Raw genomic sequence first — 15,941 nt, 5'->3', positions numbered from 1 at the left:
CTTCAAGCGAATGTACACAGCTGTCAGAGTTGGACACATTGTGCCTGTCTTGTCCGAGTAAAACCACACCCATTGGCAATCCTAGGCATGCCCCTTGCCATGGTTCATCCCTACAGCCCCTTGCAGAAGTGGTCTGTCCATTCTATTTCCATGAGGGGAGGCTTCTGTCATGGGGCAGGGCAGCCATTAAATTCAGTTCAAACTGTATCAACTGCAAAGCTATGAGCTGGTTAAGGAAATCTGTCACTTAGTGGCTGAAGATAACACAACAGACTTCAAATACATGAGCACATTAAATTAATTAATACGTTTTTAAAATATATATATATATATATATATATGCCTGATTCACACACAGCTAAGGCCTTCTTAGTGAGCTTGCCAAATTTCAGGTTACTAGATTTCACTAAGTTCGTCCTATGACACTGACAGACACACAAACAAACATCTTTTGTTATTAATATAGATGGATCTTAATAGTCCATGGGCCAGGGGTCTGAAAAAGGGGTGATAATTACCATTTCGACAGAATAAACAAGATAGACTTTTTTTTATTAGCCTATGATGCTAGAAACATTATTAGCCATGATAGCCATCTGTAATTAGTAGCTTTCACTGAAAAAACACCTTAGACGTGTAAAGAAAAAGTCCAAAACACATAATACTTTTTGGGGGGACAAAAGAGCTCAGAATGAAATTAGTGACATAATTTGGGGAAAACATAATTGAAAAGATGCAGAACGCCCAGTGCAAAATCTGCAAGTCAGGCATCGAAAAATCTTGGATAAAATTGTTCATAGAAGCTTGAACTGGGGCTCTGCATCCCAAATAAAGTTTTGGGCTAACCCAAACCATACACCCACACCTTCAGGAGAATGCCTTCTACAAGTGACACTGAATCTAACCTGGCCAAGTGCTTTATGCGTGTATGGAGCACTGTGAAGTATGCTGCCCATACAAAGAATTAGAAAAATAAGAAGAAAAGAATAAGGAACTAGTGGTGTGTATCCCAAATTAAACATTGCATAGCCCTAAATCATACACCCACACATGCAGCACAGTGTCCACTGCAAGATGGCACTGGGTCCAAAACTACATACAGCACAATGTGAAGTATGTCACACCATGCTAATAATAGCCAAAATATGTAGAGAAGAATAAGGAACTGGGGTTCTGCACCCCAAATAAAGATAGGAATCATCCAAAATCATACATGGTTTGAAGGAATTGTGCTGAAAAGTGTTTGTGTGTGTAGAGGCAGGGGTATTGTACACTGGGAATATTATGACCAATCATCATTTAGTGTCAGAGAATAAGCCAAATTGTGTGTGTGTGGGGAATTATGTATATAATATCCCAAAGACAGATCATACCTCAGCCTTTATGAACAATTCATCCATAAGTGAAATCTAAAACCCAAGATTTTTCCATGCCTGACTTACAGGTTTTTGTGCTGCTTGTTTTGCACATTTTCAGTTATGTTCCCAAATGTTATTTTGCCTTTGAGCCAAGTATTATGTATTTTCAACTATTTTTAAAAGCACAATTAAGGTGTTTTTTTCAGGGAAAGCTACTTATTGCAGATGGTAATCATGGCCAATAATTTTACTAGGGTCATAGGCTATCAAAAGAAAAAGAAAAAAGGCTACTTCGTTTAATCAGTCCAGATGATAATGCCCAACCCTTCTGGCCCAAGGACGTCGCAATCCCCTAGCAACTTCAGATAGGAGCATCATTTCTTCTCTTGATAGGTTATAAACTAGGTTTATCAGCATAATTATAGCACTTGCATGTTTCAGGAGCCTCTGTCTGATGTAGTGTGTTTCTGTATTCTCTGTCTATAGACACAGTTGGCATCTCCCTGTGGGATTTCTGACATTTGGAGCTAGGCAGTGTAAAGGGTAGGAGGCAGATTTGCCTCACCATAACCTGTAAGGCACAAAAACCTGTAAGTCAGGCATGGAAAAATCTGTCATCAGGGAGAGCTGAAGCTAAATGATCCCAAAGAAAACTACTAGGAAACTAATTTCAAGCATGTAATAAGCTTCCATAGTGCCATTTATGGATGGCGCTCATGTGCCATAGATGGAGTGATTTATATCTGCAAAATGCAAATCCGTTGCTGTTTGTCCAAATCACACAATTTGTAACTACAGATTATTTATTTGTACTTACGGGAACAATATTCCCAATGCAAACGTGTGTGTTTGATGTGGCATAAAAAACTCCTCCAGGAAGACTTAAAGGTTGCTGGTTTAAGTCCTGCCAAATCTACTAATTGTGCCAGAATTATTAATAAGGGGGTGTCATCATCATCATCATCATCATCATCATCATCATCATCATCTTTCTTACCTGCCTCTCCATTTTGATCGAGGCGGGGAACAACAGTAAATATAAAATACATAAAGCTGAATTAAAGCATAATATACATTGTTAAAACATCCTAAAAAACATTCTAAAAACATCCTAGTATAGAAACAAACAGAGGAATGGGACTTTACTACTGTTTTTCTGAGAAGCTGATGGGACACCTGAGCAAGAAATGAAGTGAATGTTACAGCCTAGATACATCTCAGACTCATATTTTGCTTATTAACCACTATGCGTATGGCTTGTTGAAGACATTATACCAGCTGTCTTCAACCCGACATCCTCCATATAGGGATGTATGGATTTTGTTGCATCTGTGTTTGTGGATGCAACAAAATTGCATCCATCTTCCACTAATTAATGGAATTGGATTTTATATACAAACTTGTGTAAATGCACATTTGCACAAATCCCCCTGAAAGTTTTTTTTTAAAAAAAGATCTGCTAGTGTGGTGGCTCCCTTTCTTTGGAACTCCCTGCCCCTGGAGGTCAGGCAGGTGCCAACGCTGTGTGTGTTGTTTCCAGCACCTTGTGAAAACAGTTCCGTTCGAGGAAGCATTCCTTAATTGACCAGCCAAAGTTTTTATTGGCATTCTGTTTTTTAAAAATTTAATTTGGTCTTTTAATCCCTTTATTTATTTATTTTACTGTTGTGTTGTTCTGTTTACAGCTCTGTAATCTGTTAGATATGAAGTAGTAAACAAATCTTGTAAATAAATAAATCCATAGAATCTGCAAAACTCTAGAAAAAAAACCCATTCCACTGGTAAAACCTCCAGGTCAGCTTCATAGACATCCCTACCTCCAGATGTTTTGGACTACAACTCCCAGGATTCCTTACTATTGGCCATACTGGCTGGGGCTGATGGGAGTTGAAATTCAAAGCATCTGGAAGGTGCAAGCTTACAGAAGGCTGTGTTTACAAATACCCATGCAAGTGTGTGGGGATGTGTGTATACACACAAGCACACACAAGTCATCTGGCATCATTTATTTATTTATTTATTTATTTATTACATTTTTATACCGCCCAATAGCTGAAGCTCTCTGGGCGGTTCACAAAAATTGAAACCACAGTAAAACACCCAACAGTTTAAAACACATTTACGAAATACAGTATAAAAAGCGCAACCAGGATAAAACCACACAGCAAAGTTGATATAAGATTAAAATACAGAGTTAAAACAGTAAAATTTAAATTTAAGTTAAAATTAAGTGTTAAAATACTGAGTGAATAAAAAGGTCTTCAGCTGGCAACGAAAGCAGTACAGTGTAGGCGCCAGGCAGACCTCTCTGGGGAGCTCATTCCACAACCGGGGTGCCACAGCGGAGAAAGCCCTCCTCCTAGTAGCCACCTGCCTCACTTCCTTTGGCCTTTATGTTTTTGGACACTTCTTAATTCTTGAAATGGAACATGTGGATGTAGTTTTGGAATGAATACCACTCCTAGATATGTATCCCAGAAGTGTTGCATTAATATGATATTACAGAATGAATAATGTAAAGATATTGTGATATTACAAAATCATAAAAAGAAATCTCCTTTTCCCTTGAAACGTCATACACAGTGAAGAGATGCCAATAAAAATATTTTATGTAAGCAGTGTTCTATCCTTTGCTGCCAAACATTTTTTTCTAAATATATTTTGAAATAAAGGGATGTTCTCTACTTTTTTTTATCTTCTACAAGCATTTCATAGGGAAAGATATAAATAATCTGTGATAAGGAGATGGAGGGAAAAATCTATACAAGTTTGAACACTATCTCATAGTAATTGATTTGCTGTTATAAAAATGGACTGATTTAAGGTTATTGGTTCAATCACACTACCTTTCACATTGGCAACGGAGAGGTGAAACATAAATCACCATGCCTTACACAAGCAGTAGAGATCGCATTGTTTTGATCATATTGAAGTATAGAGCTGAAAGAATAATAGCTTTTCACATGTGTGAATCCAGTTTGAGCCTTCATTTATTTGGAATTCATATTCATACCATGCACATCTCCCTACCTTATAATCATGGGTCTGTGTTCATTTTTTTAAAAAAATTCCATGGCATTTTATTTTGAAATAAATTTAAAAATCCAGGCAACCAAAAAGAACACACACAACAGATCACTAATGAAATAAGAAACTCACTGATTACAATCCTTAGCAAATCATGGATATGCTTCTGGGACAACTAGAAGGTGCCACATCTAAACTTTGACTTGAAGGGTTCTTTGGGTGTGGTGGACTGGAGGTGACATCTTTGGTTTTGCCTAGAATAATAGTTCAATAAAGAGCCATGCCCAAACAGGTGGGTATACATGATTGAGGAGTCAGTAGCCCTCTTCAGACCTTCTCCATGCACGGGGAGAAGGGAGAACTGGACTGCACTGTAGTTCCATCCCAACCCTTGCACATAGAACAAATGTCTGAAACAGGACATCTGTGCACATATAGTCATATGGACATAGGTGGTCCACTAGATTTGGGAAGCCTGTGCAAGTGGTGGTCTGTGTTGCCTGGAGACTCATATGTGTACACTCTACACAGAAGGTTGGGAAGTGAGAGGTGGCCATTGTGGGGTGTGATGCTAGGGGTGTAGCCAATGGTGTGGTCCACTGAACAGGAGGATTGAATAGAGCTAGTGTGTTAGTATAATCAGCAGGGATCAGTGCTTGATATGCATCAGTGTGACACATGTGGGAGAGGGTAATGAGGGACTTTTTTCTCATATGATTGTTTTTTGACTGATTGGTTGGCCAGAGTCTCCAAACAGGTGCATTAGAAGCATCACCACCATTTTCTTTTTTGTTGATCATCCTACGTATGTTTAGACAGAAAAAAGTCCTACAATTCCCAGCATCCCCCAGCCAGCATGTATGTCTAAACGTGCATAGGATTGTGTTCTTAATTTTTAAAGAAGAGAAGAAAGGTGTGTGTGGGGAGAGAGAGAGAGAGAGAAGTGAGTAAGAGAAAGAAAACAGAAAAGTAGAAATTTTACATATGGGGAAAAAAGAAAAGTGGGACCCATCTTTCAGGTTGAGACTGGAATAGCTTGAATATTTATTTTGATGACTACATTAACTTATTTTTATGAAGACATTTACCAATGTATTTGTCGTTGTTATGCGCCCCATCACAAGAGTGATATAATATAGCAATAAGGTATTCTATTAAATCAAATGAATATACTGTAGTAGTGGATTTCGAGCATCGGTAAGGGGTTTGTGACCTCTGAGGTCCCTTCCAACTCTATGATGCCACACTAAAATGAATCAAAAAGTCCCCCTCATTTGGAAGCATGCACTCCAGCCATTCAAAGCCAACCCAAGCAAGAATGGCCTGCCAAGAAAATGTCCCAGCCCAAAGGGAGCTGTTGTGTCTTTTGGACTTGGCATATGAAATACACGATATACCTTAGAGAGCCCATACGCCCCAAACCTTTTAGGGCTCTGTAGGTGAAAAACAGCATCATGGATGGGGAATGTAAAATAATGAAGAACAGTGGTGTAGTGCTAAATTTTGAAGTGCAGACGCTCATCAAGATAGTCTCCCTAGCCATACCCTCCAAGGGGAGTCCCAAAATTCAGACAAGCTAGATCCAAAACCACAAGCTAGTTCTAGTAGTTTTTGTGTCCCCCAGCAGCAGGTTTTAAAGGCAATGAATCTTAATTGCCCATTCAAGACCAACACAACCCTAAATGCTTTACATTACAACAAGCAACAATATATTGTAGCTGGGGAAATTCATCCTCCCCTCCCCCTGCAAGCTGCTGTGAGGATTGCAGGTAAGCTCAGAGGGAACAGAGTAGTCGGGTGGGGAGATGATGTGAGCACCTCCTGCTAATAGTAAAAATGCTGGTGCTGTGTTTCCTTGTGAGCCTCGGCACCATTACACCCCTGATGACGAGCCAGTGTTGACATTGAACACAGGTATAATGTGCTTTTTCATCAGCCTCCTGTCAAAAATGTCTTAGGAAGAGCAGTCCACGTGGGAACGAAATATTGCATAGGAGGTGACTACATGCAACTTTTGCCATCATGAACACTGTGGAATGAAGCTCAGCCAATGCCAGCACTGGGCGCCTTCTGACGTTGTGTCAGCAGTGTAGGAACTGCTGTGGGCAGCATTGCTCTGAGCTGGGGCTGGGGGAGTTGTGCTGGCTCTACAGCGCCTGGCACATCCCACATTACTTTTGGAGCACACTGGAGCCACCCTGCAGCAGGTCCTGACTCACGAATGTAATGTGACAAAGGGCCCAGAATCTGGATTGCTGCTCAGCCAAATGACCTCCACAGCTACAGTCTAGGCCAAGGCCCCACTATACTTACGTGAAGTTTATTTCAGTCATTGCACCCCAGGGAATCAGTAATGTTTTATTTTCTCTCTGCAATCTGGTCGGGTTTTTTTGTTTTTAAATTGCTGTGACTGTATCGTGTGTATATATAGATTCAGGACTAGCAAACTAGCTCGTGTTTTGACAGGTTGTGTTGGACTAACAGTAGAGAAGGCGGAAAGGCGGCTTTGTCATGCCAATCTGCTCCCTCCAGAAAGAAAGGGGACAATGCTCGGCTGGACACATCTGGCTTTCCACATCTGCATGTTTCATATCAACTATGGTGCTGGGACAAAGTTCGTCCATCTTTTATTTCTCTTTCAAGGTGTCAGTGTGTAGCAAGAAGGCATAGGGGGAACAGACAAATGTTTCCTTTCCACACATTTATGTGAGTTCTTCCCTTGTCTCTCCATAAATGCTATATTCCTGTACACATCTTCTAAATTATCCACAATTAGTTTCCAGTGGATGGTCAAAAGCTACTAATTGACCATTGTCCCAACCTCATTTCCCAGTGCTGATGCTCTTTCTCCAGTATTATCAAGACAGTTGCAGATTGGAGGTTTTAACATTAAAATTTATATTCCTGGCCATCAGAGAGAGAACAGAGAGATTTTTTGAGCACAGAACAAATAGAGCCACATATTTAATTCAATTTTCTAAGAAGGTTTTTTTTTTCATTATGTATGATGATGGTAAAGATAGCTGCTTTGAAATGAGTGGAATCTCATTGTGACCAATAGCAGAATCCCAACTGTTGCTGATATTCTATGCTGTTTTTTTCTCTGATGCTTGCTTGGCTGTACCTTCTGATACGCTTATGGATTATTTAAAGGGCTGTTAAGCTCAGGCTCACTATACACAAAATACAGCTTGAACCTCATCAAATAGACCGAGAAGAGAGTTCTGAAAGACATTCCACACTGTCCCTCAAGTTGCTGACGATGAATGAGATGGAAATGGCTGAAGGGAGCAATGTGGTCATGGCCTTGATCACTCATAGCCACTCTCAAACACAGTTTATGAGAATTATAGTTCAGTCCCAGGGAGAGCACTGAATAAGTTTCAAATCCCACCCACCCCTGACAATGGAGTCCTGATGTCAGAAAAGGAGACAGGCTGTAGCTCAGGGAGAGAGGCCATAGCTCAGTGTTAGAGCACAGGGCTGGTATGGAGAAGGTCCCAGGTTAAATCCTTAGCATGTCCAAGTAGGGCTAGGAAAGAATCCTGCCTAAAACCCTGGAAAACCACTGCTAGTCTGTGAGGGTGTCTGGATTATCACAGGAGTAAAAGAACCCATTGTGGCTTCTCCCCCTGCCCCTGCGTATGCCACTATCTGCAATGTAGCATGGGTTGCCATGTCATCAGAACCCAGCACATGGCACGGCAGGACTAGCTTCTTACCCATCTTACCCCCCCCCCACGATTTGCAGTGGGGTTGTAGGATGGGTATAAAGCCACTCCGCTATGTGCCAGGTTCAGATGACACAGCATCCCATGCTTCATCCTGAGTAATTATACAAATGGCAACCATGCACATGGCATGCATGGAGGCAGGGGAAGACATGATGCTTTCTTTTACCCATGCGATGATCTGAACCCTACCAGTGTCAACAATGCAGGGTAGATAGACCAATGGTCTGGCTCAGTATAAAGCAGCTTCCTGTGGAATGTAATATAAATGTAATTACATATGCATGTGATTTCCTGTGAATGTTCAGAAGTTCAGTGAACTGCTAGAGAGAATGCCCAAGAAAACTCAGTAAAACAAGACATGCAATATTGTAGTTCAAAAGGAATCAAAACTTATAAATATTCCAAACCGCTAATCAAACACATGAAATCCAGCTTGGGGGGAAAAACTGTTCAGAATTTTCATAATCATCTTAAGTGGCTTATTCAAATTACCATTTTATGGTAGTGATTATAGTGCTTTGGGGATGTGTAACATTTAATTGAGTCAGTTGGGGCTACTAAACACTTTGTGTTTGGGTCATTTGGGATTATTATCTTGAGAAATAAAGGCACGCACTTGATGGCAATAACAATAATTCTTGGCATTTATACCGTGCTTTAGAGTGTTCCAAGCGCTTCTCATACAGTAATTCTTAGGAAAACTTTATAGTATTATTATTATGCCCATAACATAATTGGGGATGAGGGTGGACTGCGGAAAGAGACTGGCTTGCCTAAGACCACCAAGGATTTTATAGAAGAGATGACATTTGAACTCTGGAGTTTATGGCTCAGTCCCTTAGGCACTATGCTACACTGGCCAAACATGCACAGAACCATTTACAAAGCTGAGTTTTCACCCACTTTGGATCCAGGAATTGTAGTCAGCAGCAGAATTTCTCAGCGAACGTGGCATGGGATCCTGACCCCAAATAAGTTTGTCATCCAAAATTCCAGTGCCATCACCCTTGACCTCTTCTGCTGACAGCATCTGATTAATTCCAGGTTATTTCTGTAATTACCAACCCCTGACCTCTCCTGCTCATTAAATATTGGAAGTGTAACAGTGCGTCTTTGAATTTGATGCTTTCCATCAAGGGAATGTGTTCCTTCCTGTGTCATTCTCTTTCTCACTTTCCAACAACTCTCTCTTCTTGGGTGAAAACTTTTTCAATGTAAAACCTAACCAAGCCCTTTGGAATTTTATATGAGCCACTCAATTTTTCTTTATTTATTTTTACATTCAAAAGCAACCCCCCTCCCAAAAAAAGGCTAAGCTGATCTTGTGTCGGATGGTATCAATTCATTTAGCATTCAGCAAACACACAGGAAGCTGGAAATGGAAATTATTTCAGCATAACAAGTGGTCTTCAGATGTGTACACGCTGGGTGCGCTATATATATCTATATATATTTATCTCACTGTGGTGATTATACACACACACACGGACATACACACACACACGGACATACACAAACACACTGAAATTGACTCTTTCTATATTCTGTTGTTTGCAATATACTGTGTTTTATGTATTTGGGAAGTCTCTAAATTGTTAGAGCATGGAATGAACCACAGACTAATAAAAATACATACATAGAACAACACCACAATAATTTTTGGAATAAAAGGTACTGGCCACAATGCAGCAAACAATTTTATAAATGTGTTTATGATATTATTTATGAATCTCTCTCTCTCTCTCTCTGTTAGTTCATGTACATTATAGGGAGCTTTTTTCTTTATTTCTCAAACTGTAGCTGTTCCCATTTCTGCTGATTGCACCAGAACTTGCTTTTTAATGTTTAGGTAGAACAACAGCTTGCAAAATGATGCCTCTGTGGTTCTTCCAGTGCATTTTGGCAAACAGCGTTCATGTACTTATGTACAATACTTACATCTCAGGTCTCCATGTATGAAGCATAAAATTATATTGATTTTTTTATGCCTTAAACAGTCAAATGAGAGCAGTGAATGAGTGAAAGTGAGACCAATGAACATGTAAGTTTCCATGCTATCATCTGAAGAATATACTTCACTTTCTTAGTCCTGAGATTCAGAGCAATTTCAGTGTCCACTTGAATCACAGAGATGTCACAGATGAAACTGTGAAAGAATAGAATTGCCCTCCGTTTTTGGCATGTAGTTTGCTCATAGAATATTACGGGGGTTAAGAGATCGTGTGTATGTGTATGGACTAGTCAGTTTCAACTAAAAATTTACTAGTTTAGATGTCAAACATTTAGTTAGAATATAGACATCAGGAAGTTTTGTTAAAAAAACCAGGAGATTATAAACTTCAACAGAAGCTCAGAAGAAAAGAGAGAAATGTTTTGACTCAGGAAATAAACTTAGTTGGCAGAAATTAACCAGAAACTGTGCTCTTGATTGATTGGAGTTGGGGAGGAAAGATAAAAACTTTACAAGATAAAAACTAAAGGCAGGAGCAGAGAAGGGAGAGAAAGAAGGAAGGAAGGAAAGGCTGCAGAGTCTTAGAGGAAGAAAGAGTCAAAGACCTGGGCTAGATCTACACTGTGGCTTTATAGTAGTATTGAAGTGCACTGATAAATTGGGCACATTGCAGTTTACATATACTGTTTTCAGAGTGTTATTTCCTGCTTTTGATTCCACATTATCCAAAATACAGCAACAAATATCATTGTGTGTCCTACGAGGTAAAAATGTGCAAGAGGGATATAGTGTCATCATGATGATTTGATGCAAGGTGTGGGGAATCAATGCAGCTCGCTAACCTAACTATTTCATCCAGGGTAGGATCTACACTACTGCTTTAAAACAGTTTATAACAGTAGTTACAATTGCTTTGGGCCAGGACACACTCCGTGTACAGTTTTCAAACTGTTTTGAAAGTGTCATATCCTGCTTGGTGTAGATGTGGCCCAACCGTTGCATTTTGTGGTTAAAATGAATCCTCATGCATGATGATATAGAATAGCAGTTGAGATGTTATTCCCAATCCAACCCAAACCACCCATGCTATATAAGCAGATTTCTTTGTAATTGGCGGCGGTGGGGTGGGGTGAAAAGGGCATTATAAAACTAGCAAATTGTATCTGATATTTTTTTTTAAAAAAATAGTTAATTGAGATTGATACAAATGAACATTTTAATATGGATTTTTAAAATGAGGTATTTGAAGGAAGCTTCACCTGAATTGCTTTGAGGAGTACATTTTTAGACATCTTTCTGTGGTCTTGGCTGCTGTTGGATCAAAACAGTGATGCTGGCATTTGCAGTAGAGTACAAAGTGCATTGATGTCAATGAAAAATGTGAAGACCAAGAAATGACAGGAAATGCACTTTTGAAACCTTGCTTTGCACTTACTGCTTCTGTTCCATTTTAGTTCCTACTGAATTCTTCAGCCTCAGTGAACTTTACAAAACGAGCCTCTGATATTTCAGAGATACTAGATGCACCAGTTTAAAGCTATCTAGGCCATACAAAGAAAAGAGGCAAATACAATATAAATACAGTTCTTTTTGTCAGATTTACTTTCCAATTTATATAATTCAGGTTTACAGATCCATTTCTATTTCTGTTCTGGCAGGGATTTCTTTGCAAGCCCCAGGACAAAAAGGACATAGTTAACAGCATCTGGAGGTGCCACATTTGAACCCGGAGAGTTAGTTTCACCTTTAATTCTCCCACTCTGGTGATAGAAGGGGAGGCATCATGCTATTAGTGGCAAACACCAGGAGACACAGGCAGGGGGAAGCTGGAGTCTGTAGCACAGGAATAATAGAAGAATCAAATGCATAAATAATCTCCGAATTCCTGAAGGGAAACAGAGCAAAAGTGCCTTTCCTAAGGCCCCTAAAAATTCATAGCAGAGATTCTTTTACTCTGTGTATTTATTGCATTTGTCCTTACTTGAAAATCAATAAAAATAGTATTTTAAAAAAAATCATAGCAGAGGTAAAATTCGAACCAAGGACTTCCTAAATCACAGCTAGCCCTCTTAGCTACTTTTCATAGTATACCAGCTCTTGTTAAGGCTTTTTTAAAAAATAAAATAAAATAAATCAGTATGCATGAGGAAGATCTGGAACAGACTTATTAATTCTTGAATGCATTTTATGAACACTGTGTTTCTATCTTTCCAACAGGGCAAGCATTGTGCAAAAGCGAATTATTTATTTTCAAGATGAGGGATCTCTTACCAAGAGGCTATGTGAACAAGGTATGATGAACATTATTCACACTCTACTCCCTAATTGCATTCTCTTGTTTCCACTTGCTAATATCATCTACTGAAATGCCTAATCAAACAGCGTTCTGACACACATTGGTGTTTCTATTTGATAGATCAGGGTGCAAGTCTGCTGAAGATAACCAATTCTTTTAATGTTATATTGATTATAGTTAAAGAGTCTCCTTTTGCAATCTAGAGAACTTGAAATTGTTTGGCTGGATCCTACCTTTTCCTTATAAATTGTTACAGCCTCAAGGCTATCTTCTGATCTTGTTCCTTTCTTGATATGTTGAAATTGACTATTGTTCCTCACCTATCAGACCTTGCAGTATTTACATTCAGTAAAGAAGTAAACATCAGTGTTCATCTAGGTTGGCCTGGTCTTCTTTGCTTTTTAGTGCTAAATCACATGGAAATTTCCAATGTAGTATGGCTATGGTTGCAGCCTTGGAAATATCTGAAGGGGCATTCCACATGATTTAGAATTGAATAGCAAGGAAAAACAAACCTACATAAATCAACACTAAGATTTACTGGTTGACTAAATATGGAGGAGGACAAAATTGCATAGGCCTAGAACAAAATTCAGCTCCAAAATGCTAGCATAAAGAAAGAAAGAAAGGTTGACCTAACAAGATCAGCAGATCGCCTTGAGGCTGTAACTAATTTATAAGGAAACAATGGGACTTAAATTAGATTTAGTTTGGGAAGGCTGATTCTACACCAGTGGGAGTTACGCCAGTGTTATGCTGGCATAGATTTTCAATGAGCTTGGGATCACATGCAGATTCACAGCCTGGACACAAACCCTTCCAACTGTTCTCAGGTACAGGTATCACATGGAGAAGTGTATTATATGAGTAAGCACTCCACAGGTACACTCATGTCGCCATTGCTATGAATACAAAGGAACTTCTTAGAGTGTCTTCGTTCTCCGAATGGCATTGGAAGCATATCCCTAGAATGCCCATTCATGAAATGCTCTTTGCCAGGTGGGCTTTATTCACAGAGATGGTCAGGAGGGAGTATGAAGGTGACCTGAACTGACAAATTGACAAAGGCATTTTTGATAGAATGTGTTCCAGGACTATCTCAGCTAAATAAAAAGAAACAGTGATCAAAATGGTACAGAGATGGCATTATACTCTGGTCAAGATCCACCATATGGATACTAGGAATGTTTGAGAATTCCGATTTGGGGTGAAATCTCAATGGATTTTTCCAGATTGGCTCTGGTGGATTTAGTTCTGTTCCCCCACCCCCACCCCCAAGCAGTATATGGAGAGGATGGAACTGACAAGGATATTTACAGGAGGGGAATATGCCTCTGAAGGACTACATATCAGGCAGGTGGACATACGGTTGTGAAAACTTGTGCATGGTCACTAATAAAAAAAATACTAAATGTTATGTCCCATTTGAACAAATTTAAAGATAACCCCCTCTCCCCAAAAATCCAAATTAGTGCAAATTATCATTTGCACACACGTTGGGACCTGGGGGGAAAATGCACAGAACATTTCTGGAATCAGGGGGTGGGGGAACCCACTACTGCTTACTGGAATGAAAACATGTGAAATCCCACTGAACGGAATGGAATTCCCAGCATCGCACATCCAAAATGGATGCCTCCCTATTGCTGGAGAGGTTGTGGACATATTGGAACACTGTTCCATATGTGTTGGGTTTGCCCCAGGTTCAAAGCTTCTGGGCTGCAGTTTCTGGAATTATATAAGATATAATAACATGTATAATTGTCCTTGACCACCTTCTAACCCTTCTGTCCATGGTAGACAATGTACAGGGTAATTTACTACATGGGGAGATAATTGTGTTCTTGTTAATGGCTGCACAGTTGGAAGTTGCACAATACTGGAAAGCAAGTTCTGAATATTCAATACAGGCCTGGTTTACCAAAATATGGAAAACTGTACTCTCAGAAAGATTAATCCATTGCAGTAGAGTGTTATAAGAGATTACAAAATATGACAAATTCATGGAAATCTGGCCTCCGTTTATCATTTTCATAAATAAAGGAACAGTGACCCATAAACCTCTGATCACTTACAAGTCTTTCTGGAAAGATTTAATAAAATGGTGGAAGATAGAGGACTAAGCTGGACATTCTATTTTTGTGCACATGAAATCCCCCCCCCCCCAAAAAAAATATGGGGACACAGTTTTATATGTTTGTATTGTTGATCTTTATTATGTTTGACATCGTTAATGACATGATATCTCAATACAAGTTAAATGAACAAACAAGAAGGAGGGAGTATGTAAATGAGTATAAAGACTTCCTGGCCTTCAGTTTGCTTGTATAGATGTGCATTTCATTTTGCATGCTTAGTTTTGCTGTGCTAAGAAACAAGTTTCGATGTCATTGTTTGGAAACGCAAGGTCTATTCTCAAGTGTCCCTCCACGTGTTCACTGAATGCACAGAGGGCTGAGTGGGATGTGCCTATTGGCTCATTTAATATCAAAATGCTCATGAGCTCCACCTACTGACCTCTGAGCATTCTGTGGAACGGCTGAACTGTTGTACATGCATAGGCTTCTCCAAGCAATAGAGAATGGATAGTTCCCCATTCAAACCTTATATTGAAGCCAAGGAAGCCGGGCGCCAGAGCTTGTGGGTGCATTAACTTTTGGGATGATCAGTGAATGCATGGAGCAGTATTGGTGAAAGGGCCTACACTCTTTGATAACAGGCAAATGGACTATGTATATGTTCCTTTCACATGCTGGCTGAAAGTACAGAGGGAGGAATAGGGCTGTGTCAATGACCCCACCACTGATATTGGCACACCAACGCACACTCAATAGCTGGAGGGTCAGATGTTCCCCATCACTGGCATGGTCTCTGTGCCTATTTCAAAGAGAGTGAAGCTCTTTCAGAAGTTCTGCTCCTTGGAAGATAGGGGGGACAAGGCAACAGCCATTGCCTCCACCTGTAGTGTCAAGATTCCTACCAGTGTTAGCTTCTTTTCTTCCATGTGAAATTTGGAGGAGGAGAATCTTGGCAGGGAGCATCCCATTCTTGTCCAAGTATGTAGAATTCCACTGCAAATACTTTCACTTTATGTAACGATTTCTTCAAACCTTCTTTAATGAAGTTTTCCGCTGAGAGGGCACTTTGCTTAGACGTATTGTAAACGGCACCTCCTTCTGATGCATGACTCCTTTGGAAATTACATCCAAATTGCACAATCTTATGCATTCCAGAGAATGCTTCCCAGACTTCCTTGAAATGAGTGGTAATTTCTTGGTGCAGCAATGCAAAGATAATGACTGTGAGCACCTCACTCCTGTCCCTTTCATTCTGCCAGTTTGGGAAACAGGGCCATATGAAGGGGATTCTAAGTAGGCCTGGCCTTCATCTTTTTCCCTAGCCCCAAGGATCTCGGCTTAGCGTAATCTGGCCTTGACTTTGATTCACTTTTTGTTATTATTATTATTTTTTACACCAAAGCATGTTCTGTAAGGTGCATAATTGAATTTAATAAATATGACATATTTGACACTTGCCAGGCTTTTTCACTTTCTTAGGCCATTTAGAAATGCAGA

At 39.7% G+C, this 15,941-nt stretch overlaps 1 protein-coding gene across 3 annotated transcripts in view; it reads left to right on the top strand.

Moving 5' to 3' along the window:
- SPON1 (spondin 1) overlaps window positions 1–15,941 on the top strand; it is a 337,890-nt gene that overhangs the window by 90,262 nt on the left and 231,687 nt on the right. For all 3 annotated transcript variants that reach the window (XM_063117312.1, XM_063117310.1, XM_063117313.1), the window contains one exon: window positions 12,288–12,361. In XM_063117312.1, the coding sequence (XP_062973382.1) occupies window positions 12,288–12,361 (74 nt within the window). The remainder of the gene's footprint in view (window positions 1–12,287; window positions 12,362–15,941) is intronic.

Source organism: Elgaria multicarinata, chromosome 2 (genome assembly GCF_023053635.1).
Source record: "Elgaria multicarinata webbii isolate HBS135686 ecotype San Diego chromosome 2, rElgMul1.1.pri, whole genome shotgun sequence".
In the NCBI taxonomy this organism is placed as follows: domain Eukaryota; kingdom Metazoa; phylum Chordata; class Lepidosauria; order Squamata; family Anguidae; genus Elgaria; species Elgaria multicarinata.
This window is presented reverse-complemented; position numbering and strand designations above follow the sequence as displayed.